This window comes from Plecotus auritus (assembly GCF_963455305.1).
Source record: "Plecotus auritus genome assembly, chromosome: 4".
Classification (NCBI taxonomy): Eukaryota; Metazoa; Chordata; class Mammalia; order Chiroptera; family Vespertilionidae; genus Plecotus; species Plecotus auritus.
In genome coordinates, this window is record NC_137775.1 from 94805472 (window position 1) to 94833098 (window position 27627).

Genomic DNA, 27627 nt, shown 5'->3' on the forward strand with positions numbered 1-27627 from the left:
AGAGAACACATCCCCAAATCAGGGGGTGGTGCGATGATCTGACTGCCCAGACAGAACCTGACTTCTTAGTGGGAGGTCAATTCAAACCAAGAGTAAGCTGGGTCCTCGCTGATTTGGCTCAGTGGATAGAGTGTCGGCCTGTGGACCTGGATTGCAGGTTCAATCCCCAGCCCTGCCCTGGTTGGGGCATTGATCTCTCACATCGATGTTTCTCTCTCTGTCTCTTTCCCTCCCTTTCACTCTCTCTAAAAAATAAATGGAAAAATATCCTCAGGTAAGGATTAACAACAATAAAAAAAAGGGTAGTCTGGGCCTTGGGTGCTTCAGTGCCTCCACCACAGATTACACACCTCAGAGCCCACTGTGGTGATTACATTTCAACGCCAACTGAAAGAGTGAATCTAAAAAAAATAGATGGAGCCCATTAGTTTCCTTTGGGCAAGCAAATTAGCCTATTATGAGTTACCTAGCTCTCCTGGGAGCCCTTCTTTTTCTCAGGAGAGAGCAATTATATCAAGAAAATGGTTATTCTCAAATGCTCAGACCTTGTTTGCTAATTCAGTAATCAGATTCCCTGCTGTCCCTCTTTAATGTCTACATGGAAATTGCCTCGCTTGTCTTTGCATTGATAACTATTTTCTAACATCTGTCATCATGGGGCCGTTGAAAAGAGGATACAAGAAATCCTTCTTCAGAATCCATTATTTGATTATGTTGTGATAACACAATACCTTTTGTAGCACTTAATTTGTAGAGGAGGTTATCTTCAAGTTCTTTCATCTTCCGCTTATTGAAAGTCACATCCTCCAAAAGTTTAACCCTCTCAGACTCTAGCTCCTGTTATTAAGAAACACAAAACAACCCCAGAATGTTACCAGTTATTACCGTAAATCCAATTTACCAGTGTTTATTACAAACTTTTAAAAGTTTAACCCAAAATGCCTTTTGAATGACAAGAAATTGCTACCATTAGTCAAACCTATTTTTCCATATTTTTGTTTCTCTAGACAGTTTTTTTTAATTATGCTCAGTAGCATTAGGTTTCCATAGCACTTACACTGGCATGCATGTGATTACCTTGCTAAAATAATTTTGCCCAATTATCCCCAGCTGTCTTTCCAGCTCTCAGTTTATTTAAATTAGAGCATCCCATTCTCTTGGCCCTGTTTCCACATTGCCTCTGGGAGAAATGTTAACTTTATTTGCAGTCAGAAGTGGTAGAAACAAAGAGGCATTAATTAATACCAAGAAACCACGAGGCAACTCAAGGCAAAAGTGAGCTCTTCGCTTGGGACCTGCCTGTAGGAACTCCAGGTACCTGATTTGGCATAGCCAGTTGCCAATACAAATCCATTTCCCATTATTATTTTTATTTTTTTATTAATTTCTTTGTTGATTAAGGTATCACATATTTGTCCTCATCCCCCCATTCCCATCCCAAACCCCTCCCCACATATGCCCCCACCCCCCTGTTGTCCGTGACCTATTTCCCATTATTTTGCAGCTCCTTCTACAAGAGGGGCTAAATTGGATGTTTGGGAGGTATATTTTTCATACATAAATGATGTGTTTTTTAAAATTATATTTTGAAAAATTTCCAGCTTTCAGAAAAGTTGCAAGACTGGTACAATGAGCTCTCACAAACCCGTTACTTAGGTTCACCAAATAACATTTTGCTTTATCACTCTTTCTCTCTATATAATATTTATTATAATCATTGCTGAACCATTTGCCAATGTTATCCTTTACACCTAAAATCTTCAGCAAATCTCCTAAGATCCAAGACATTCTCTTACATAACTATAGTGCAATTTTCAAACTCAGAAATTTAACGTGGATATAATACTCTTGCTAAATATAGAGTAAACTGAAATAGTCTCAATAACATTCTTGATAGCACTTTCTTCTGATTTTATGCAGAATCACAACTCGTACTCAGAAGTGTGTTTTTCAACTACTTAGTTGAGGAAGTTTCTTGAAAAACTGCTTCAGAAATTCCTCCATTTTCAGAAGGTCTTCCTAAACCAACCCGTCAATCAAGAGCCACAGCACAGCATCCATCTGCATACCCCCCACGACATGCATCTCAATTAGAGCCGTACATCGAATGGGCAGGAACTTGTCCTATTCATTCTTGTATTCTTTGCAGCACTTATCTCAAGGCTTTGCAGAGAATGGATTTGTTAAGTTGAAATCTGCTGGATTTATTCATCAACTTTACGTCTGGGGAAACTGAGCACCCAGAAATATTAACTCCAAATAGCATTTCAATATAAATGCATAGCTAGCTAGCTACTGTCAGAGAAAGGCCTAATAGCCTTGTCCTTCAACTCCAAGACCAGCGTGTACAGTGTATAATACCACTCACTATCAGGTTCGCAGTATGTGATGAGGTGGCAGTGAAGAGCTGACGAGCCTGGCTGTGTCTGCAGGGGAATAGCTAATGTATTGTTTCCATTAGAAGAGTCACCCCTGGGTGGCAGTATAGGAATACGTGGACAACATGAATACCGTTAGCTTCCCTTTCAGTAAGATACAGAAACACAAGCATCACGGTACAGTGGACGCTTGTGAGCTTTGCAGCATGACCTGTAACGTTTACCTAGGAGGTATGGCAGGGTGGAAAGCCTGTGTGCTCTTATAGGTTAAGACCCTATTCTCTCTGGTCTCCATTTGTTCACCTGTAAAATGGGTTTCAGAGCAGGTTGTTAGGAGGGTTAACATTATGGTCAGGAGGTCTCCTGCAGACTAAGTGTGCATTTTGTTTCTCCAGCAAGCCGGGTGTGAACATCTTAGCACATCTCTTGAAGAGGAAGCTCAGACCTAGAAGAATGGGTATAGGTGCTCTGGGACATGGAGGGGCCTGCCTCACAGAAGCTAGTGCAGCCTACATGGGGGATCTGGATCATTGAGGAATCATCCTGGAACAGAACGACTGTACCAGGCAGACCACAAAGGAAGTACTAGTTTTTACCAGTTGACACCACGAGACCTTAAGAAGAGATGGAGACCATGAATGGAGGGGCCCATGCTCTCTCTGCCTGGCTGTGGAAGTGGAATGGATTCTCTTTCTGTATTGCATAAACCCTGGGTTGTTTGTTGTTAACTAGGATCAAATGAGCATGCAAGCTGGGACTGTGCCCTTCCCTCCACCAGACAGGCCACCCTTCCAGGCCTGTGCCAAGTGACCATCTCTATGAATGAGGTAGGATTTCACTTCTCCTTTCACTGTCTCTCTATTTCTTTGTGGTCAGTGTCATTCCTCCTTCTGTTTTTGAATGTCTTTCCTCTCTGTTTGTGTCCATCTGTTCGGATCTCTTGCCTTTTTTCCTTTCCTTGTCCCGTCTTCTTCTGCCATCTTCTCACCCTCCCATTTTATGCCTCTCTGGTCTTTCTATTTCTAACCCTGCCTTTCCCCTGAACCCTTAATACTAAAATTAATTATATTTGTGCAAATATATTTTATATCTGCATATATATAAAATTATATTTTGTGTATAACATTTAACGTTTTCTGACATTTATCTTAACAATTAGTTTAATCTTATGTCAACTTCTTAGAACCACCCCATCTTAAGTTGTTCTTTGTTTTATTAGAACCCTCAATTATACTTAAACTAGAGGCCTGGTGCACGAAATTCGTGCACGGGGGGACAGGGGGAGGTCCCTCATCCCGGCCTTCATCCTCTCGCAATCTGGGACTGCTGGCTCCTAACCGCTCACCTGCCTGCCTGCCTGATTGCCCCTAACTGCTTCTGCCTGCCAGACTGATCACCCCCTAACCTCTCCCCTGCCAGCCTGATTGACACCTAACTGCCCTCCCCTGCTGGCCTGGTCGCCCCCAACTGCCCTCCCCCAACTGCCCTACTCTGCCGGCCTGTTTGCCCCCAACTGCCCTCCCCTGCTGGCCTGATCGCCCACAACTGCCCTCCCCTGCCGGCCATTTTGTGATGATGTTGTGCCAGGGCATGACACCACCTAGGCTTTTACTATATAGGATACGTTCCCTCTTTAGTGCAAATTTCACTTAATTAAAATAAAAGTATGGCTTCCTATATTATTAGATTACTAGTGGCCTGGTGCACAAAATTCGTGCACGGGGGAGGGGGGGTGTCCCTCAGCCAGGCCTGCATCCTCTCCAATCTGGGACCCCTCAGGGGATGTCCAACTGATCAGGCCTAAACTGGCAGTCAGACACCCCTCTCGCAATCCAGGACTGCTGGCTCCTAACCATTCACCTGCCTGCCTGCCTGATCACCCCTAACCACTCTGCCTGCCGGCCTTCTCGCCCCCAACTTTCCTCCCTGCCGACCTGCTCACCCCCAACTATCCCCCCTGTGCCAGCCTGCTCTACCCCAACTGCCCCCCCTGCCAGCCTGCTCGCTCCCAACTATCCCCCCTGTGCCAGCCTGCTCTACCCCAACTTCCCCCCCACTGCCGACCTGCTCACCCCAACTGCCTTCCCCTCCTGGCCTGATTGCCCCTAACCACCTCTCGCCTCTGCCTCAGCCCCACCACCATGGCTTTGTCCGGAAGGACATCTGGAAGGTCTCCCAGTCTAATTAGCATATTACCCTTTTATTAGTATAGATTAGCTTGTAGTGGTTGAAACTACTACAGTGATAATAATACTCATTCAGAGCAATTTCTTTTTCTCTCATTTTATAGAAATTTTCAGTTATATCTAAGATCATCCATCCACAGGACTATAGAGATGTAAGTCAACATACCCGAAGGTTTAAAGTCAGATGTAGGAAGTGGAAATAGGGGTGTGAATGTGTGTGTGTGTGTGTGTGTGTGTGTGTGTGTGTGTGTGTGTGTATGTTTGTGAGTATGTGGGTCTGAAGTTGGAGGAGTGGTGAGTTAGTTACTTTCCTGACAGGACTTGAGACTACAAAACAAATATTTATGTTAACAAAGGTAAACAGGATTTACTTAATTTTTTTTGTCCATAGACTTAACAATTTCCCAATAAAGTTCAAACATTTATTATAGTTTAAAAGTTCTTTACCTTGAGAAATTATTACCTGTTTCTCTGTTAGAATTACTCTCCTTAGTAACTGATTCTCAAGTCCTTTCATCGTAACAGTGAAATCAATGACTGATGTTTTAGCATTGATCTCGGGGGTAAAGGCAGGGTTTGGTAACTTTGTAGTAATATAAAGTTTAAATGAATCCATGATATCACATTCCTTATCACCAACTTTCACCTACATCAATGCAAATATAAAGTTTGAAAAAGCTTAGAGGACAGGACTAGGACTATGGGTTCAATTTAAGAAATACCTTACCACAGGCTAGTGCTGTGAAACTTGAAGGAACTGCAAAAGAAAGTTGTGAAATTTTAATCATTGATCTTAAAGAATAAAGCCTATCCCTTTAGAATAAGTTACATCTGTGGTCCTGCTTGGAGATGTTTTTAGCCATAACAACAAGCAAATTCAATGAAAATTTTATCCAAAACAAATGTTGAATAAAGAAAAACTCAGTCAAAGACTTGACTGTTTTTTCCACTTGAGAAAATTGTTTCCTGCTATGGAAATTTGTCATGTTTATAGAATATATAATCTCTCCTTCCATTTCACAGTCATATCTGAAGCACATTTAACAACAGAAACGTTTAACAAAATTTTCAAAGAAAAAACATGCCAACATATTTTTCCCACTTAACAACAGAAAGGGTTAATAACATTTCCAAAGAAGAAAAATGCCAATATAATTTTTCAGAAAGATGACATTTATCTTAAACACTACAATCTGCAGGATATTGAAAAAACAACAGGTTTTGCTGTCTAAAAATTAGGTGGAGCCCTGGCTGGTTTGGCTCAGTGGAGAGAGTGTCAGCCCCAGGCCTGAAGGGTCCTGGGTTCAATTCCAGTCAAGGGCATGGACCTTGGTTGCAGGTGTGGTCCTCTCGGGCTTGATCCCCGGTCCTGGTCATGCAAGAGGCAACCAATCAATGTTTCTCTCACATCAATGTTTCTCTCTGTGTGTCTCTCCCTTTCCCTTCCACTCTCTCTAAAAAAAAAAAAAAAAAAAAATGAACAAGAACAGAGCCAGAGACTGAGAAACGTCGAACAGCACGTCATACCTCAGGGAAGGTAAGGGAGGGTGGGGATAAGGGGGAGAGATCAACCAAGGGACTTGTGTGCATGCATATGAGCCTAATCAATGGACACAGACAACAAGGGGGTGGTGCATAAGTGGGGGTTGGGGGTTATGGGGGAATAATTTGTGTTTTTGCCTCCCTGACAAAGTTTATATAAAGTTACAAAAAGAAATTGACAGCCAGTTTGAAATTGAATTGCCATGGCCTAGAGCAAAGAATATCCTTACATGATATTATTCTACAATGTCATAATTTTAGATATTTTACAACAGCATATTGTACAATTATCCCAAACAAACTTACAAACTAATTCTTGGAATGTTTGGCAGCAATTAAAAAAAAAAAAAGAGGATATGAAAGGATATAATCCCTTTTAGAAGGAATTAAGGTGCTGGGAAGGCACTTGAGCATTCTATATTGGCCCCTCTTGCCTTTTGTGCCAAGAGGGACCCTCTTCTTACAATCCAATTGCCCTCAGCTGTTGCCTGAGCTTTCTTTTTATGCTGAGCTTGAAGCCTCGTGGTGGCTGGTACCATGGATCTGTCTCTCCCCCAATTGTGTGAGCTGGGCCCTCCCTGGAGAAGAAACCTGAGTTCCCCGAGATATGTGATCAGTGCTGGGGCCCCGCCAGCAGGCCAGAGGATCCCAAGGCAGGTGCTGGGTGTGGAGGCCACGGGGGCATAGGCTACCAAGGAGACAGAACTGAACCTCACATCACCCTGCTTGGCCCCGGAGGATGACTGGTTAGCCAGAGACGGGTAAGATTCCTCAGGGAAGGAACAACCTAAGACAGGCACAGTCGCAGAGGGGCCATCAGGAGAGAACTTGGGGATCATCAGAGGTGGGGCACAGACCCTCACCCCCCCAACCTTGCAGGGGCCTGAACCCTCACCCCGTCTGAGGGAGGTCTCCTGCTCCCATGGCTGCTTTGCTTCCCACGCCCAGCTCAGATCGGGACACAGGTGACAGACAGTATGACTTGGCCCAGCTCAGATTGGGACCCAGGTAAAAGACAGAGACTTGGCTGACAGCAGCTGTCCTATATCTAAATCCAGCCTAGCACCAGGAATGCTCAGGGCCTACTCAAGAATGCAAATAATCCTTTCCACTAATATTTACAGGGTAAACTAAGATTGTTGGTAGAGTATTAAATTTGACAGTAAAATAATAATCAAGTTTTCAGATTAATTTAAATAGGCTAATTGAAATAAGTGAATATTCAAGAAAATTTAATTGTACTGGACAAAAAGCTGTTCCTAAAGTGTTAACTAAAATTTCTATTGGTAGTTCATCTCATGGTAAAATTCCTGAACATGCAATGAAACTAAAGCAGTCATATTTTTGTGCAAAAAATTAAAATTTAAAGTTATCAAGACTGCATTATAAAATTTACAAAAGCCTCCATTAATCAAAAAAAGGGGGGATAGTAGGGTAATATCATGTAAGGAAAAATATCCTGTAAGTAAATTACATCTAGAAAATTTTTACTTTACAAAATTAATTTTCATTTGTAATGCTAACAGCAAGACACCCATGAAAAACACACATGATGTCTAAATAAGACAAAGGAAAATCGTTTGGGCAAAAATAAAAAGGATCCCAAATGAATTATATAGAAAAGTTTCCTTTATTAACTTTTGGTCGAGAATATGTTTGTATATTTTCAGAAAACAACTCCAAGACCATGTGGATTCCTGCAACAGAGAGGAATTGACAGGTCTGCTCCAACCACGAAGACAAGAGGAGAAACAGTCCAGAGATGGGAGACGCTGACGACGCCTTGCCACGCTAGCAGTCAGAAGCTGTGCGATGCAGCAGCTTGCCTAGGACCAAACCAGAGAGGGTCGGACCTGCATTGCCACCATGTGCCCACCATCCAGATATCATTGCTGACATGTACATTTAAGGAACTGTTTGACATTGAAACGGGGACTCAGAACTGTTGGACATTGAAATTGGGACTCAAACATTTTTTGTTATTATACGTTTATTTCTAGTCTGCAGAGGCAAGATTTTTTAAAGGAAAGAAAAGGGGAAAAAATAGATACAGAGGCAAAGAAGCATTGAACGGACTGTCAAACTACAGTGGGAAGGCAGAGGAGATTTTGTGGGGGGGGCTGTAAGAGATCAACTGAAGGACTTGTACGCATGCATATAAGCATAACCAATGGATAAAAGACACTGGGAGGGGGGGCAGGTAAATGCATGTACTGCGGGGAAGGGGAAGCTGGGGGGAGGTCAATGGGGAAAAAAAAGAGACATATGTACTACTATTTGTAATACTTCAAACAATTAAAAAAATAAATTAAAAAAAAAAGAAAAATATTCTCAGGTGAGGATTAACAACAATAACAACAAAGTCAGGTGGAATTTATAACATTTCTAAAGGACTTAGATTTTAATCGTAATCCACATGCTAGGGGGACTAGCACATTCTCAGGCAGCAGGCCTTGATGCTGCGGTTAAGAATTGGGGGTCTTGCCCTGACTGGTTTGGCTCAGTGGATAGAGCATCAGCCTGCGGACTGAAGGGTCCCAGGTTCGACTCCACTCAAAGGCATGTACCTTGGTTGTGTGCACATCCCCAGTAGGGGGTGTGCAGGAGGCAGCTGATCGATGTTTCTCTCTCATCGATGTTTCTAACTCTCTATCCCTCTCCCTTCTTCTCTGTAAAAAATCAATAAAATATATTTTTTTAAAAATTGGGCGTCTTTTAAAGGACTTCCAGGAAGGGCGAGTCTGCAACCTCCTTTGGCATATTAAACATGGCAATAAAAGAATTCACATTATGAAAAAATTTTTTCTACATAAATCTCCTTGTTTAATGAGAAATTTTTTTTAATTTCAAATTTTATTCACTGATATTCATAAAATTAAGTTGTCCAAATAAAAAAAAAATTCAACCAGAAAGGCTGTCATTCATCAAAAAATAAAAATCTGAAGAAGCCTAAAGGTAGAGAATGACCAATGAAAAAAGAAACAGACTGAAAACAATTATAATAAAAAATCAGGAACACTATTCCATAGCTTCCAGCAAAGTCCATGAATTTAGACTGAACGTTAATAGAGAAATGAACAAATCAATGTCCATTAAAATGCCATTTTCTCCAATGAAATACAGGTTTTATTATATAGTTGTATATATGGCTTACAAAATGAATTTTCTTGGATTTGCTAAAATACATATAATATTATCTTATTATTATGACTAGACAATGTCTCTCCTTAATATATTATTTAGTTTCAGTGAAATGGCTACTCTTACCAAGAAATTGCCCTCCCCCTATATTTGTTATATATATAATATATATATATATATATATATATATATATATACACATCTGTATTTTAATATTTTTTATTGATTTCATAGAGGAAGGGAGAAGAAGAGAAAGAGACAGAAACATTAATGATGAGAGAGAATCATTGATCAGCTGCCTCTTACATGCCTCACACATTGAGAATCGAGCCCACAACCCAGGTACATGCCCCGACTAGGAATCCAACCACGACCTCCTGGGTCATAGGTCGACACTCAACCACTGAACCACACCAGCCAGACTATATTATATATATTTAAAGGAAACACTGAACATGAGTCTGGAAATTATTTTTTCCAGTATACCAAATACTTGAAAGAAAAAGCCTTTACTGCTATGCTCAAAAAGATAAGTAGATGTCACCATTATCCTTTTCTTTCTTTTTTTTACAAAGCTCACCTTGAAAGTGGTGCCTGATTTAATGAAATTCTTTTCTAACACATTATCCAGGGCCGGGTCCAGCTCTTCACGAATGTCCTCAATGAGCAGGGGTCGGCCCAAGGAAAGGCTGTCCTCCAAGTGTGTTCGGAAATACTTATGGTTCAGAGATGTCACCTAAAAACGAAGAGCTCATTACTCTACAAATGGCACAAAGAACGTGCCTCTTCCTCAGTGGAAATCAAGAGTTGATTAGGAATTTTGAGGGCTATTTGGGAAGCCTTGTTTATAAAAATAAAAGGAGCAAACATAATTTTCAAAGCTCGGTGAGTCGTGGCCTGTGGAAGTCCTGGGTGTGTAACGTGCTCTCCGTGATGGAAAGAGGAGAAGGGGCGCTCCTCAGACGCAGAGAAGTCTTGATGAAGGTAGCGTTGGATGTGGACTTTGAGATATTTCAGATTTTTATCTGGGATGTAAGGGAAGTGGGCAGTGAGGTGGAGAAAGATGTCCTCATTAGGAGAAACAGCACAAGCAAAAATATGGATCCAGGAGGCTTAGAACAGTGTCTAGGAAACAATAAACAGTCCATATGGGAAGCTGAATTGAAATATCAGTGGTGATGAGATTCCCCCAGGGAGTCAGGAGGGCTGGAATCCTGCCCCTCATCCCCCACTACCTGAAAATGAACACCTTATTAGACACCAACTCCAACACTGGACCCTCATATGCTATGCTAAGTGCCTGAGCGAGGTGATGCAAGTGGCCTAAACCACAAGTTCTTTGGCTGCTTTCCTGACACAAGGCCCAGACACAAGGCCAAGGATAGAAACCACATCCAACATCTGCAATAGAGCCAGGCCAATGGACAGAGAGGGGAGAGTGCAATCAAGGAAGAGCACAAAAGAGAGAAAATTGCTAAGGCTTTGCCCTAATCCCTGTTACAAAACTCAGAGGTGTAAGTTAGCAAACAATTACAGAGATTACAACTTTATGATTGGCAGACTCAACGGAAATTTGGGGGAAATTTCATGATTTCAAGATTACTTTCCCCTGCACCAAATGGTACACACCTGCAGGTCATTTTCTTTTTCCTTTGATTTAATCCAAGTTTTGCCTTGAGTTTGTGGATCTATGAGGAGTGGGTATCTGGTGGCCTTCGTCACAATAATGCCATTCTGAATCGAGAGGTCATCTCCTGGAAGGCCCTGCAGTCCCCACTCGCCAATCTGAATAACAGGAAGTGGACATGGCCGTTCGAAGGAGAACGAGAATGCTTTCATTAGTAGTTAAAAGCACCACGATATAAAATAATTTAAAATTTGGACATATATTTTTCCATTGAGAACGTGTAACAGGTACCCAGAAAAAAACCCAAACTTGTAAATGTGAACCAAGTAATAGTAAATTAAAAAAAAAACAAAACTGTAATAAATAAATCCTTTCTCTCATGATGCAAGACTAAGTTTAGTCCTGTATGTTATGTTTTCATGCTTGAGGAAATATTGTTAAATTGATTTACATGAAACTTGGTTGCTGAGCATTCAGAGAACATAGGGGCTTAAAATATGGTGAGGCTGGCTTTGTGGGTGGGGTCCAGACTGGCTGAAGGAGGCAGAGATAATGGATACTGGTGATAACATGTCAGAGAAGCCATGGCCGGTTTGGCTCAGTCGGCCTATGGACCAAAGGGTCCCAGGTTTGATTCCAGTCAAGGGCACGTACCTCGGTTGCAGACTCCTCCCCAGCCTGGGCTCTGGTTGGGGTGCGTGTAAGAAACAACCAATCGATGTGTCTCTCTCATATCGATATTTCTCTCTGTCTTTCCCTCTCTCTTCCACTCTCTCTAAAAATCAATGGAATAATATCCTCGGGTGAGGATTAAACAACAAAAAAAAAAAGATGTCAGAGGAGATAAGCCCTGGATAAGCCCCTGAAACTTCCCCTTCCTGACCTTGGTTCTGCTTTGGTGGGGTTCGGGGTTGCATAGCTGGAGGGACAGAAGTCAGGAGAGACAAGATATTATATTGGCAGGAGCTCATCAATGACATTTTTAAAAAATATATTTCTTTTCCAAAATCAGAGGGAATTGCCAGCCTGCCTCCACGTGTCCATAAAATCACCTGAGATCCAATGAACCAACCAGCTGCTGCCTTCAAAGGCCGTAATTAATAAGGAATATCCTGGCCCACTCAGCCTCACCAGTGACCCACTATATTCAAGACCTGATCTAGTCCCTATCAGGACCACGTCGACATTGTTTGAATTGGAAAGACTAATTTTTCATTTTTAAGTAGAGATAACATGAAATTAATAGCATGGTGTCTCTAGGGCAACTGGAGCATATTCACAAACCAGAAAAGCAGCTCAGGAATACAAATGGCCTGGAAGGCATGCACTGCCACAGGAGCCCTGCAAGAGGCACTGGGAATTGGCAGAGGCGGCAAATTCCCCACGAGGGAGGCTGGGGAGGTAGGTCACGCTGTTCCTCGGTGACACAGAGCATGCTACTAATAAGGGATTGCTAATGACCAAGAGAAGGTTAATGCCAGTGCTTGGGGCCTAGTTAATGTCTGCATTGGCCTAAGATGTTCGCAAGAGCACGTGGTTTAGGAGGATGGTGTAAGCACTGAAGGGCTGTAAGGAGAGCTCAGTGTCAGCCTGTCTGTAACTCACAAACGGCCTTTTAGTTCCCAGCAGTGCAACTGGTACTCATTGGAAAGGAGGATTTCTTAAAACGCAGAGTAACTTTTATACAACAAAGAAAATCCATTTTTGGAGCTCGTAAGCATTTTCAAACAATCTTTTCAATTAAATGGAGAAAAAAAAAAACACAACAAAGTAGGTGTACCTTGACTTCTTAATAAGAAATAAAATGAGACTGACATTCAGATAATGTGATGAGGAAAGAAACACTTACTGTTGGAGGATCCACCAGCATTGAAATGAGATTCAGGTTCTCACTGAAAGGAATTTTCCGTGCCCTCAGCTCCAACTCCCACTGCTCTTTAAGCAGATAGTTCCTAAATATCTGATTGAAAGGCCCGAGGTAGGAAAGGAATCCGGTGCACAGCAGAATATCGCCCACGAGTCTGTGGAGGAGGAAACACAGTCGCCCTCCACAGTGTAAGGAGTTTTGGCTTGTTACTTGGTGAACCCCTTCCTTGCTCCCCGCACTTGGAAGCCACACGTGGAGAGAGGGTGCACTAAGCAGCAGCAGTGGCCTTACGCGGGGAAGGTCAGGGAGCGAGACAGAGGGAAGTAGCTTTTGCCGGTCCCCCAGCTGGTCCTGTTCAGAATCAGTCTTGGGGAGACTACTTCTCCTTTCTCACCACCCTCCTCTGTTTCCTGAGCACACGATGCTGAGAGTAGACAAATGAAGCAGCCTACAGATTGTTCTGGCAAACTCGAACCGTATCAGCAGCACCCACTACTGAAAACCCACACTGCTGAGCCAGGATCGAGATGACAGGTGCTTCACAAAAGGTGCTTCCCTCTCTGTTTCACTGAGAGCTCAGAACTTAAGCTGCAATCAGTTTCTCAGATGGAGGGATTTCGGCGATGGGTATGCGGACATGCAGGAGAAAGCTCTTCATGGGAGATGGGTTTTATGTTCTCTAGCGTCACAAAGAGGTGGCATTTGGGGTTGTGCCTGAGATGGAGAGCGAGTATAACAAAGACCAACATGCATACCTGTTAATCTGAGCTTTGAACTCTTTGCTTTGCTGAGTCCATCGGATCTTCTCTCCGCTCAGCCCGTCGATGAGGGTGGAGGCTGCCTGCATCTTTTTCCGGCACATGTCGGCGTCGTTGAGCAAGTCCTGCGTTCATAAAGGAAGAAAGTCTCAAGAACTTCTTAAATCCCTGAATTAAATGTCCATTATATTCGTATGTAAAATACATGGAGGAATTTCTTAATGTGTAAAATTAATATAATCTACAAATACAGTGTAAGGGAAACCTTACATGTTAAATTCTGATAATTTATTCAGTAGTTATTTTACATTACAAAATTTCAAGAAAAGCAATTTTGTAAGCTAGAATACAAATCATATCAATTAAAATAGTATTTCTATGGATAAGGGCACATATGTAATACCTTAATCAAGAAAGAAAAAAATTTTAAATAAAGTAAAATAAAATAGTATTTCTATTAAATATTTTCAAAATAGAATCAAATCAATAAAATACAGTGCTTTTAAAAGACTTGGATTTAATAATAATCTGAGTTCTTTGCAGTTAACCAAGATTTCCCCCCAGAAAATTTCTACAAAACAGTCATGTGCCTCAGGCAAGCTTGCGTCCGCTCACAAGAGCCAATTGTTAAAGTTGTAGGGAATGTGTGCTGGTATTAAACAGCCGTTATTAAAAATTAAATTATATAAACTTATAATTAAACAAATCATATTAAAAGAAAAGGTAACGAATAACCAAAACCCATCACCTCCTAATTACTTACTGCGTCTCAGTGTTACCTAGTTGAGGTTACTAAGCCCGCCGTGTCGGCATGGTGGAAAGCGTACATTATGGTGGTGCTGCTGCCACACGTTTTTCCAATCCAGGTTCAGTGTCCTCACAATGACAGCGCAAATGGGCAGTGCCTCACAACCAGGCCACCACTTCACATCTGACCTCAGAAGTTGGATCAGGATCCCCATTTGATGGGTAATTGAGGACAATTACCTTCAACTTCACAATTAATTAAGTGCATGAGCAGGACCTGAAACCCAGTTTCCCAAGTGCAAAGTCGGTGCCCTCGGGGCAGGACATTACAGCTCCCCTCATGGAAAGTGATGAGTAAAAAGAACTTGAAGGGTCAAAGATCCAAAATAAGTAGACATCGTTAGCAGGGTAGCAGGGAGGGGCATTCAGGTAAACCTTTTTTGTCATACACATGTACCTAATTTCTAAATACAACATATACTTGCGTCACATTTCCTTCACTTTGGGTATTTAATCTCACCATTTTCTCATTCATTGCCGCATCGAATTTTGCTTGTACTTTATCCAGCTCGCCTTGTTTCTCATCAAGCAGTGCCTGCGCCTTCCCCAGCTCAGCATTGGCAACGGCTAAGCGGCCCTCCTGCTTGGCCAGGTTAGTCTTGGAAGGAAGAGGGGGTGATTAGTGCGGAGCGGTACTGGCGCTGCAAAACACCTGACTTCAATCAGTAGGCAAACCACACCCCCCATGATTTTGCCCTAGATGTCTGGAGGTCGCCTGTGTCAGTGTTTTCAGCTGGGGAAGCAGAGGGTCTTGAAGATACTTCATTAAAGTTCTTTTTCTTTTAAAAGAAACATTATTAATGTTAGCATGTGAAAGGGCGGGGAGACTCCATGTTCCTTTTGTTCTATGTCCTCCACCTCGTGGAGTCAGGTTCCTGCCCTAGAACCTCTTCAAGAGCCCAACCCACACTTTTGGATTAGCCAATAGAAATGCAAGGGGAAGGTAAGCCGCACCCTGCCCCATGTGCAACCTGATCCCGACCAATCAGCAGAGACCACACTACCTCACCCCTCCTACCTCTCCCAGGCCCCCTATAAATCAGCGCGTTTGGGGGCTGACTCTCTCTCTCTCCACCTCGCCGCTGCGCCGGTGTGTGTGTGTGTGTGGGACTGAGCTCGAGCTAGCTCGATTAAAAGGCTCTTTGCTTTTGCATCGTACTCGGCTCCCTCGTGGTCTTTGGGAATCACGAAATCTGGGCATAACAGCATGGACACTGCAGCAATGTGTAGGAAGGAGAACAAAAACTACCAGTGATTTTACCCAATGATAGTCTGAATATTGTATTAAGAGATTGATCATTGGCATTTTGATCCCCCCCACCCCCACCCCTCACCTAATGTAGTAGAATCATTTCCCCATCCTTAAAACCTTTTCGTGAACATCAGTTATACGGCTGCATAATATGCAATTTGGATGTATCACCATTTCATAACCTTTTCGGTACTTTCAGACATCCCCCCCCTTTTTTTTAATTGTTATAAGTAATGCTGGGCTGAGTACTGTTGGGAATGTAAACATTGTGGATGGATTCCTTGGTAGTGATTCTTTGAAGTGAAATTACTGCAACAGTAGTTTTTCTTCTTTTTCTAAGTCTTACAACATGGTAATTATATTTTCTTATACATATAAAGTAATTAATCAGCAAAGTAAGCTAGCCCAAGAGCCTTCTGGCATAGAAGGTTTTTGAAAATTTTCTCATTTTCTTTTTCAATATTTCATTTATTTGAATTTAGCCCTTTTCCCCGGGAAATTTTCACTTCATTTAGATTTTCTAATGTATTTACATATAACTGTGTACAATTTGTTTTTTAATTACTTAAATCTACACATCTGTGATTATGTGGATTTATCTTTCTATTCTCATTTGTTCTTCTATATTTTCTTCTTGATTAGATTTTCTAAGAATATATTTCATATTTTGTTTTTGCAAAGCACCATTTAGTTCTAGATTTACTCATTAATTCTACTTTTCTCTCTTCTAATTTTTAATGTTATTTTTATTAGCTCTATTCCACTTTCCTCAAACTTGGTGCATATGTGTGCTTATAAGTGAGTATGTACTGGATTTAGTATCTTTGATTCATTTAAGGGCAAAGAACATATCATTTTACCACCTCTCAAAAGTTTTGGTAGCTAGCTGTTTGTCATCACTTTCTAAATGAAAGTGACTGACTTTTTAAAATGTAAACTTTCTAATTTTATTGCTTATTATCAAAGAACAAGGCCTCAGCGATTTTTGCATTGAACATGATCCATTTTTATAAATGACTAGAGGCCCAGTGCACAAAATTTTTGCATGGGTAGGGTCCCTAGGACTGGCCAGTGATCAGGGCTGGCCAGGGCCTTCCTTCATTCTGTGGCATCCCCTGGTGGTCAGCACACATCATAGCAAGTGATCGAACTCCCGAGGGTACAATTTGCATATTAGTCTTTTATATATATAGATTCTTGGACAATAGCAATCATATTCTTTGTTTATATTTTAAAAAGTTCAAGTAACATTTCAAACTTTAAAATAATATGGTGTAAAACCTCTATATAATTAATTTATGCCTACTTCAGATTGGCTAAATAATTTGCAGGGCCCAGTGCAAAATGAAAACGTGGATCCTTGTTCCAATATTATTAAGAACATCAACAGGGTGACAGCAGAGGATTGAGCCAAGCACGGGCCCTTAACACAATGTGCACAGGTCACACCCAGAAAGCCAGCGCTAGGCCCACACCATCTGTGCTGAAGTGATGCTTTGCGCCAGAATCTCAAATTATAATATTATTTTTATTAATCTCCACCTAAAGTAACTATGGATTTTGCTTTATGTACCTAATATTATTATATTTAATTATTACAATTAAGTCTTACCATAGACTTAATTGTTAGGAATAAAAATTTTTATCACTAAAAAATAACAGCTCTTTTAAGTCTTTTTTTTTTTTCTTGAATTCTGAAATTTATATAACATTTCTCTCTTAGTATCTTTTTGTTTGGGTGTGTTTGTTCTATATTCTCATCATTTCCCTTTGTTAAAACTTTCTTATTTTTCATTTATTTTCTATTTGTCGCGAAGCACACAGTTTAAAGAGGCAATCCCTTCTAAAAGGCTTACTATGAAAACCAACAACCTGCCCACCTCCTTACCAGTTCCCATTCCACAGAGCAACCACTTGCAACTCTTTCATCTGCACGGGTCTGGGGTGGGCAGCGGGGCTGTGTTTGTCTGGGTGGATTATTTTATGTCTCCTTTGCACTCCTGGGAATGTCCTTCTGTTCCCTCAGATATGAAGGACAGTCTGGCCCAGCAGTGTGTGTGTGTGTGTGTGTGTGTGTGTGTGTGTGTGTGTGTGTGTGTGTGTGTTGTATTTACCCTCAATATTTAAATTGCATCCTTGAGAAGGTTTTTTGGTTCCCTCAGACACGGAGGGCAGCTTGGCCAGATACTGAATCCTCGGACCACAGAACTGCCCTCCTCAGCACTCTGCCTGCGTTTTTCATTCTGTTCTAGCATTAGGCTGGTGGGAAGTCTGAGGCACCCTGAATTCTCTTCTTTTGTACTCATTCTTTTAAATTTTGTTTTATTGTTTCTTAGATGCATGTAAGTTGCCCTTTCTGTCTTTGAAATGTGAATGTTGATACTAATTTTTATAAATTTCATTTGGAATATAGCAACCAATTTCAGTCTCCAAACCTTATCCCCAAACTTTAAAGAAATGGCAAGTTCTCTTCTATGACACCTTGGTTGTCACTCCCAGTAAGTTCATTCACGGTCCAAGTTAACAAGTTCATTCCATTTTCTTGCCCGAGATGCCCAAAACATGTAACAGATGTAAAAACAACGCGAGACGGTGAGAAAGCACACAGAAAAAAGGGAAACGTCGGCAACTGGGACATCTACCTTTACTAGTCAGAATGATGCTTTGCCTGTTAACAGCAGTAACACGAAGCCTTGGTTTTACTAAGCCACGAGTTACTGGGAGAAAGAGGGAAACGTACCTTCAGAGGCAGCACCTCCCTATTGATGCCATAAAATGTTGCCATAGCAAGTGTCCAGGACAGCAGACCGGCCACATTCCCACAGACTTTTTTGGCACTTTCAAAAGTGTAATCATCCATATTAAAATACGGCTGCAGCAACTCCACCGTCTCTTCGTTGATGGTGTCCTTGGGGAACTGCTGCAGGCTCCACAGGAATCCCGTGGCACTCATCAGCTGCAAAACACCACCACCGGCAGGTCGGCAAGGAGAGGCCTGCCTGCTCCCCAGTCAGGGGCTCCAAGGAGTAAAGCGGATTGGCTCCACCATACAAATCAAGGCGAGGACAGGGGTCAGCCTAAATCTGTGAACCGCAAACTGTCCTCTCATTTCTAAAGATCAAAGTTCCCCCAGCTTCCTGTCCAGGGGGTGCATTTACTAGTAAATGGGGTGACATCAGGACTGCCAGTACTGGCCACTGGTTCCGGACAGACTGTGCAGAAAGCAAGCATTCAGCCTAAACTTCTTTCCCTACTTACTTTCTGGGAGATGCAGATTAAGAGACACTACTCGATACGCAGCGGTCGACTCTCACCGGCCAGCCTGTGTGTTCTGTATCGAGCGTCCGGGCTGAGGACACCCAAGCGCCGCACGGGGCCTATAAAGTAGCTCTCACTTACTTTCAGCGACTCTCCCCAGGACGGCTTGCAGCAAGGTTTTTCTGGATCCATAGTCACAGGATCAATTTTCTTTTGAAAGAGTAACAAAACGCAGTCCATGATTCTCATAATAAGATGCGGGGGCTTTGCGAGTTTCCTGACCGTGGCAATATCGTTTGGTTTGATCGTCTGTATTGGGGGTAAGGAATCAATTTTTTTGTTGTTGTTGAGTAGTGTTCATAGTCATGTGGCAATCTAATACTTTTAAATAACAAAAGCAGAAAATTTTAAAATGCATTTTCTCCCCAAACTCTGACATTATCTCAAGTGTTTGCATTCCAAGATTTTTTCCTAATAGCTCTTGCATTGTGATTCTAGGATTTTTGTTTATTTTAGTGTTTTTCTCCCCCTTCTATTGCCCTCAACTAGTTCCTTGGAATATCACTACCATCATTGCCACCCCCTCTCCCACCCCCACCCCAGGCCTTTGTTAGCAACAAGCTTCAATGATGGGTGACATTTAGGTAACTTGCATCTTCAAAGCACAGAGCCTGTCCTCTGTGTGGATAACAAAGAGGAGCAAGGCCTGAGGAGCAGAAGCCTCCCCTCGGCCTGCACCTTGAGGGCTGCCCTACCATGGAAGGGGAGGAATGCAAAGGAGACAGGAGAAGGTATTATAACACATGCCTCCTAAAGATGTCTTTTGACAGTTTCTATAGTGAGCTGGGTTTGGAAAAAGTCATTACCAGACATTCAAGGCAAGGTGGACCAGGACATCCCATAAATCAAGAAAGTCTCCTAAGACCCATTTGATTCAGTGATCTCTCTCTCTCTCTCTCTCTCTCTCTCTCTCTCTCTCTCTCTCTCTTTCTCTCTCTCTCATCATCACCATCATGGAATCCATAAAGGGAGTGGGGATGAAGAATGTGCCCTGGTCACAATTTTATTAAGTGATTATCATAAATCTATTCATTCATATAACAACTACAGCCATTCTCTCATATAAAACTAACAAAAATAGCCCTGTCCTCATATTTTTCTGAGGCAGAGAGAGAAAACACAATTACCCTAAACTAGGATTATCTGTCATAACAGAAGCATGGGGGTGATGGGGAAATAAAGGAGAGCTGGGAGAACCAACATTTTCTGGACGGGATGAGGTCTGAGCCTGGTCTTGAAGACTGACTCTTACTAGGCAATGGAGGTTAGGTGAAGCATTCCTGGCAGAGGGAGAGACTCATTTACACACCATGATTCTTCCAAAAGCCTAGAGCTTTTTCTGTATGTCTGGTCATGTTGTGTGGGGACAGACGACGAGACTTCAAGGAAAAGAGAGAAGCCAGCTTAGCAGCAGCGGCAGCAGCACTAATATTTATTGAGTATTTTCCACGTGCCCAGCAAACGGCACTCATGACTTTTAACGTTTACAAGGATCAGTGAGGAATTACAATCCCCATGGAGACCCACGGAAGTTAAGTCAATTTACTTAAGAAACGGTGGCCCTGCCCTAACCGGTTTGGCTCAGTGGATAGAGCATCGGCCTGCGGACTGAAGGGTCCCAGGTTCAATTCCAGTCAAGGGCATGTACCCTGGTTGTGGGCACATCTCCAGTAGGGGGTGTGCAGGACGCAGCTGGTTGATGTTTCTCTCTCATTGATGTTTCTGGCTCTCTATCCCTTTCCCTTCCTCTCTGTAAAAAATCAATAAAATATATTTAAAAAAAAAAAAAAAGAAAGAAACGGTGGCCCTGAGAGGCAGATGCAGATGTGCCTGCCTCCAGAGCTGTGCCCTCAGAGCCCTGAACGCCTAGCTGGGGACTTATCCTGAGAGCAACGGGAACCACATGGGGATCTCAAAGGGGCTCATGACAATCTGAATAGGGTTCTAAGTGATCTGAATCCCTTATGCATGTCTTGGGCCTTAATCGCCAGTACGGTCCTCAGTTCTCATGGAAAGCCGATTTACAGGATGCAAATAGTAAGCTCTAGGACATAAAGACTTAAACAAATTAGAACTTGGAAAACTTGACCCAAGAAAAGATTGTTTCCAGACTCAGTTTTGTGATTACAGAACTTCCAGTTATTTCATGCAGTGGAACACGGTGCTGCTAGGACTTGTGTGGGGGGGACAGCAACGTGCTACTCACATTCAGGGCTGCTTCCGCCTCCTCCAGGGCAGGCTTAGCGGCCTCGAGTTTGCTCTCAGCTTTTACTTTTTCACTGTCGATTTCATCCACAATTTTTTGGGCTTTGTCTTTCACCTCCTGCACCTCGTTTTTCACTTTGGCTGAAGCCTGAGCACTTACTGTGACTTCTGCTAATACCTGTTAAATTGAGGAAACACATGAGAGCAAACAGAAACCTCTGAGCAGCATTTACAGATTTGAGTACTGAGAGAATATTCATTCACTAAAATGTAAAACATGAATAAGAGCAAGTTTATTCCCCATCTAAGATATATATGCTTATTTTTATCCTCACCCAAAGATGTTTTTATTGATTTTGCGAGAGAGAGGAAGGGAGAGAGAAACATTGATGTGAGAGAGAAATACTGTTCCATTGCCTTTCTTATTCACCCCGACCAGGGATCAAACCCACAACCTAGGTACGTGCCCTGACTGGGAATTAAACCTGCAACCTTTTTGGTGCATGGAACAACACTCCAACCAACTGAGCCACCGGGCCAGGGCTGAGTCATCTATATTTTAAGGTGTATTAAAGTAACTCCTTTGAGCAGTCCTTGCAGTTTGTTATTTCCTAAGCTTTCTTCAGGCTTAGAATATATAAACTAGAGGCTCTGTGCACGGGTCCCCTCAGCCTGGCCTGCAGGGATCGGGCCTAAACCGGAATTCAGACATCCCCTAGGGATGCAGCAGTGAGTGAAGAGGCAGGAGGCCGGGGAGGAGCCTGAACCAGGCCAGGCACACCGCCCTCACCCCCACGCCACACCCCCCCAACCCCAGTGCTCCGCCGCTGCACTCGCCAGCTTCTGGCTGAGCGGCACTCCCCCTGTGGGAGTGCACTGACCACCAGGGGGCAGCTCCTGCATTGAGCGTCTGCCCCCTGGTGGTCAGTGCATGTCATAGCAACTGGTCATTCCGGTCATTCAGTTGTTCCAATTGTACTGATTGTTCTGTCACAACAGTTGCTTAGGCTTTTATATATATAGATATTTAACCTTTCAGAAAAATGGTATTTCAACTGTATGTAATTTCTAAAAATTAAAACAATATAAGTAAGTGTAATGGAATAAGATCAGAAACCATATTAAGCCTCATGTAAATAACAATAAAAATAGCTCATATTTTGCTAAGTGCCTACCATATGCCAGAACTTTGCTAAGTGCCTCCCTTGATTCTCTCTCCTTTCAGCAACTGGATAAAGGTCAAGATTTAAGTGTCAATTCCTACCTGGCCCTCAGGGAGGGGAAGCTGACACAGCCTGAGGGGTGGGGGGTGGGGGGCGCATAGATAAAGGAGCAGCACTATATCCCTATGCCCTGGGAGCAGTATCCTTTTTGTTTTAACGTCACCAACTCCTCCTCTTTTTTCCCCCTGCTTGACACAAACTTCAGATGAGACTTGGGACATCCTAGAAACCTAGAGTATGCAGGGACCTTACCAAATATAACTGCAGTCAAGCAGAAATGTCATACACAGATGAGAGAGAACAAGAGAGACCGAGCCAGAGAAGAACGAACAGCCTTGGTATGAGTTAAACAAAATATCTGTTGGTCGTTGGGAACATTATCTTACCAGAAATAGTCTAAGTCTATACCCTGTAAGCTTCTAAATGCTTTTTCTTTACTTTGGAAAAATGTTCCTCACCGCTTGGGATAAAACAAATGCAAACTCACTTCATCTGCTTTCACAGACGCCACTTCCAATTCTTTCTCCTTCACTGCAAGGTCCTGCGAGAGCTTCGCAACCGATTCGCTTGCCTCCATGAGCTTGTCAAGACCTTTACAAATGCACATATGTACACGCTTGCTGAGTCTATGAATACCCCTCCATCAAATATTTATCCAACATTTACTACTTATAAGGCACCATAGAAGTACTATAACAAACACAAGGTAATTAATTACGGACAAAGGCTTTAAAAATGCACATATCCTAGGAGCAACAATCCTGGCCATATTTCTGAGAGCTTCAGCAGGGGGTGAAGAAAATCGCTCTGGTGGAAGAATATCATCTGGCCACACTGAAGGGAAGTCCCAGGGCCACACCGAGAACGTCAGTCATTGGACTTGCCTGACAAGCATCAGTCGAGAAACGTGCTTGACAAACCCACGCTACCCTGGGCCTTGCAAACACTTTGTGGCTGTCATTTTTTGCCTTTGAATCCTATTGTTGCTGAGAGGGCAAATGAGACACATCATCTAGTAACATTTTTGTTGTCCTCTTCATTATAAAAACAAAAATAACCGCTAAAAACCGTGCGCCTGGCTCTGTGGCTTTCAACGCTGCGAGGACAACAACCAACCAGCTTTCTCACATTCCAACTGGGTTCTAGGCAGAGGTGTTCAGTGAATGTTTAGCATCTGGTCTCTTGACGGGGAAGGGGAAGCACTCATTTGTATATTTTCGGTGTCCATGGTGTAAATACTCCCACATGGCTGTTTTGAAGCTACCGAGAGATTCTCAGTGGCACGCTGCGATATTTCTATCATGCAGGTAGAATGGACATAACCTCAAGAACAATAATAATAGCAAAACAGAGTAAAAATAACTCAGAAGTGATACGTTTTGAGTAGTTTTTGCCTTCACTTTTAATATACTTTATTTAATTGTGAGTTAATGTAATTTAATTTAATAAAGGCTGTGTTTAACAACCAGATCATACAATTCCTAACTAACCCTGGCTCCCGTGAGCCAGCACATGGGGTCAGCACAAAGCTGGTCCTGAGCATCATGCGAAGCTGCTGTGGGAAGGTGAGCGCGAGGACAGCGAGGAGCTTTCTCCCGCTGCTCCCAGCATCACCTAACTTCCCGCCCTTGAGCTCAGTTAGGCTCCGTGACCCAGTTTTGTGTAGGAGAAATAAAAGGACAGCACTAAGGTATTTTGGAGTGTTTGGGTCAGATGCTTTCTGGACCTATAATTGATTCCAATTTATATTTTTTTCTACTTATATATACTGAACCCTCAGAAAACCATCACTCTCAAGTAAACTCTCTTTGTTTTTGTTTATTCCTGTTTTGCCTTTTCCTTTGTTAGAAGTTTGAGAAGCATTAACTTCACAAAGTTTATACAAATTGAGGGAAATTGCAATGAAACCGGAAAATGAAATTGTGGTCAGTTCCCAAGAGCTGGCTGTTCCCAAGTGACCGCGGTCACTCACTGCCCAACCAGTGGGCCCAGAGTTGAAGGAGGGGGGAGGAATGGTTCTAGAAAAAAAAAAAACAAAAACAAAAACAGGCCACCTGCTTGGATTTTCTTCCGCCCAGAGTTTCTGGACAGGTCAAAGCAGCCTTAAGCGCCTCTCCTCAAATACTCCATTCCTAACAATAAAGTCCGTATTTCATTTTCAATCACAGCAGCATCCACCAAACAAAATATTAGGATACCTATCAAACAAGCCCGTACAAATCCCATGCTGCTCACCAATATTCATCCGTTCAGCTTGCTCATTAATAAATTTCACCTTTTCCGTGTAAATGTTTTTATAGCCGTTTATAAACGAGAGGTAAGACTTGGGAGTCACGTGCGCTCTCCGGCGGTATCTGAAAGGGAAACACAGAGTGAGCTTTGTCTCTGCATCCCCTGGCCTGCCACACAGGTCAGAACCCCTGCTCTTCCCACGTGAAATCGGGGTGAGTCCCGAGCGTGAGTCACTGGCAGGGAAGCAGGGATTGTGAATGGTTTCCCTGGAGATGAGATGGTGAGACCATTAAATATCTATCTTGACTTTTTTGGGAACTTTGACTCCACTCTTACCCCACTCTGGGCTTGTTTCCTCATCTGGGAAACTGAGAGGGAAAAAAAAATCACTGCTCTATACCTGCCAGAATTTCGTGAAGATAAAAAATATATAAATGCACTTTGCAAACTTTAAGGTTCTGTGAAGATATGAGGGGTAAGTGAGGTGGTTGAAGTGAATTTGTACGGCTGTCTGTTTTCACTCTACTGATTGGCTACACCCCTCTTCACAGCCGGGCAGCAGCTGGTGGGCCCCAGAGGCAAGCACCAGCCGCGCCCCGCACTCCCTGAGCTGCCCTTAAAATCAAAGCAGCCACACTTGATTCAACACTCACCTCCTTATGGGCTTTAGCATAGTAATTATATTTAACAATAGAAATAAATAAAAATAATTTTATATGGAAGAAACTCAAGTCAGGGAAGAACTCCACACATACATAAAATCATTTTACCTTTTAGATTAATTTTGCGCTTTGGGTGTTCAGGAGATTTTTAACATTAAAAATATTTTAAGAACTTGGCATATAGATGACTCTCGTTACAGTGTTATGAAAATATTACATTCAGGATAAACTTCTACCACCTGAGAGGGTATGAAAAACACACCAAGTTTTTCAAACATAGACATAGGTGTTTGCAGCTATCTGAAGGTGAGGATGTCTCTCTACAGGTAACAGTAGCAGGAGGAGTTCAGATGAGGCAGAAGGAACATCTTCCTAACAGTAAGAATGAATGCACACAAACTCACCAGAAGATCATCTACAACTGACTGTTCAGGAGGGGTGGTCTAGGTAGAGTTTCTCATACCCTTTGCGAGACAGGGACCCCCTGGAAAATCAGTGAGATGGAACCCCGAGTGCCTCTGCAGAAGAACAGACATGGTCTTTCTGGCGGGTCCAGCACCCCTGCAGCCCACCCCTGTAACCCTGAGGGAGAAGCCCACTGCCCCAGAAGTGCAGGCTGGCCCAGCGGCATTCACATCTGCCAAGTCGTACGCAGAGACCATCGTGCTGGGGGGAGGGAGGTGTATTTCTAAACTGTTGACACCAGCTTTCACATATAAACACCATCGCTGCTGTTAGTGAGTAGCTTCTCCTACAGTCAATTACAATTTTGTTTCATAATTATTTGGCCTAAAAACATGATGAAACAGGCATCACTTGATCAGACTAAGTGATGCAAATACAAAACCTAAGTGTTCCTGTAACAGAAGGCAGTGATGAAACTTTAAAACAGCACCCTTCTTTAATCACAATAAATAATGCATTTGAACAAGAAACTAATTTTAAATGGCTTGTGATGAATAGTTAAGTCATTTCTGAAAAAAAAATTAAGTACACAAAAGAAAGTGATTCATTAAGCATGTGTTACTTTGAGGCCTAGAAGGAAGGAGGTACTTAAATATGGACACTAGTTAATTTTTAAATCTCGTTTTTTACTACCCTTTCAATGTATAATCACTAGAAAATCAAAGCAAGAAAAAACGTAAGAGCCGCTGGGACCCTGAGCTCAGCCAGTGCGAGCCCTTTCCTGGCCGTTCCAGGCGATTCCTCCTAGGCATGAACTTCGTGGTCCTGCAGCTCTCGTGCGTATGCAATGTCACCTACCTTTGGAAATAACTTTCACAGTTCTCTGAAACCATGTCATGGAAGAGGCCCATCGTTTCCACAACTTGTCTTTTGGTGTCAGCAGAGCAGACGATATTATAGCCTGAAAGGAAGTAGGAGGCCACGGCGACCAGCGCCTCCCTGGGCCAGCGACTGAACCAGTCCATAGTGCAACCTGATATCAAGCCAGGGAATTTCAAAGACCGGGCGCGGAACTTCTCGCCAACCTATCACAGCAAAGTCGGAAGCATTAGAGACACAAGCAGATTATCACTCGGCCAGAGAGAGTTGTGTGTGCATGCTGAGTCAGTAGTGTGACATCACAATTTTTTAAAACTCTTGGGCTGCATTAATAGATAAAGTGTCCAACCAGGAGGGCGAGGGCATGAATGAGAGGGGGAGCAAGGGGGGATAAGAACACATATGTAATACCTTAATCAATAATTTAAAAAATCTTAAAAAAATAGATAAAGTGTCCAGATGAAAGGAGGTTATATTTCCACTCTTCCCATTTCTAAAACTACATCTGCATTCTTGGGTTCCATTCTAGGAGCTACCTCATAAGAGTACGAGGAAACTGACAGAGAGGCGAGCAGGACATGAAAGGCCTGGACCTCAGAGCAAGTGGGACTAGCAGAAGGAACAGGAGGTGTTTGATCTAAAAAGAAACAATTTAGGGAGTCTGCAAAAACTTTCTCCAAATATGAGGAGCTGTGTGGGAGAGGGTTGGCTCATTTTACAGAACAGAAACAGCATCACAGGGGAGCAGACAGACCAAATTCAGCTGATTGTAAAGAGGACCATCTGGCTATTACATTGTCTAGAAATGAAGCAACTGTCTTGTAAATTAGTGAGCCCCTCCTCCCCCCCGCCCAGCAGGGCTGACCAACAGAACTTTCTGGGGAGGTGGACATTTTCAGTAAGTGCTGTCCAGCATGGTCGCCACCAGCCACATGCAGCTATTGAGCATCTGAAATGGGGCAAATGGGACAAAAAAAATTGGATTTTTATTTTCACTTCATTTTAATTAATCAACATGTGAATAGCCATACGTGTCTACTGGCCACTATGTGGACAGTGCAGTGAGCTACAGATGTTCAAACGTACATCAGGGACATTCTAGTTGGCGTGTCTGCATTGGAGGTAGAGCTGGACAAGATTACACC

The 27627-nt window shown here is 42.7% G+C and overlaps 1 protein-coding gene across 1 annotated transcript in view; it reads right to left on the reverse strand.

Annotated features, from left to right (window-relative positions):
- Positions 1 to 27627, reverse strand: part of DNAH8 (dynein axonemal heavy chain 8) — a gene marked incomplete at its 3' end in the record, with an annotated part of 280160 nt that overhangs the window by 73405 nt on the left and 179128 nt on the right. The window contains exons 61-73 of the mRNA XM_080664997.1: positions 26462 to 26688; positions 24540 to 24658; positions 22792 to 22895; positions 21083 to 21259; positions 18958 to 19125; positions 18299 to 18514; positions 14767 to 14904; positions 13497 to 13624; positions 12724 to 12895; positions 10877 to 11032; positions 9828 to 9983; positions 5028 to 5210; positions 732 to 837 (exon numbers count right to left, since the gene is read on the reverse strand). Coding sequence (XP_080521123.1) covers positions 732 to 837; positions 5028 to 5210; positions 9828 to 9983; positions 10877 to 11032; positions 12724 to 12895; positions 13497 to 13624; positions 14767 to 14904; positions 18299 to 18514; positions 18958 to 19125; positions 21083 to 21259; positions 22792 to 22895; positions 24540 to 24658; positions 26462 to 26688 — 2050 coding nt within the window. The remainder of the gene's footprint in view (positions 1 to 731; positions 838 to 5027; positions 5211 to 9827; positions 9984 to 10876; positions 11033 to 12723; positions 12896 to 13496; positions 13625 to 14766; positions 14905 to 18298; positions 18515 to 18957; positions 19126 to 21082; positions 21260 to 22791; positions 22896 to 24539; positions 24659 to 26461; positions 26689 to 27627) is intronic.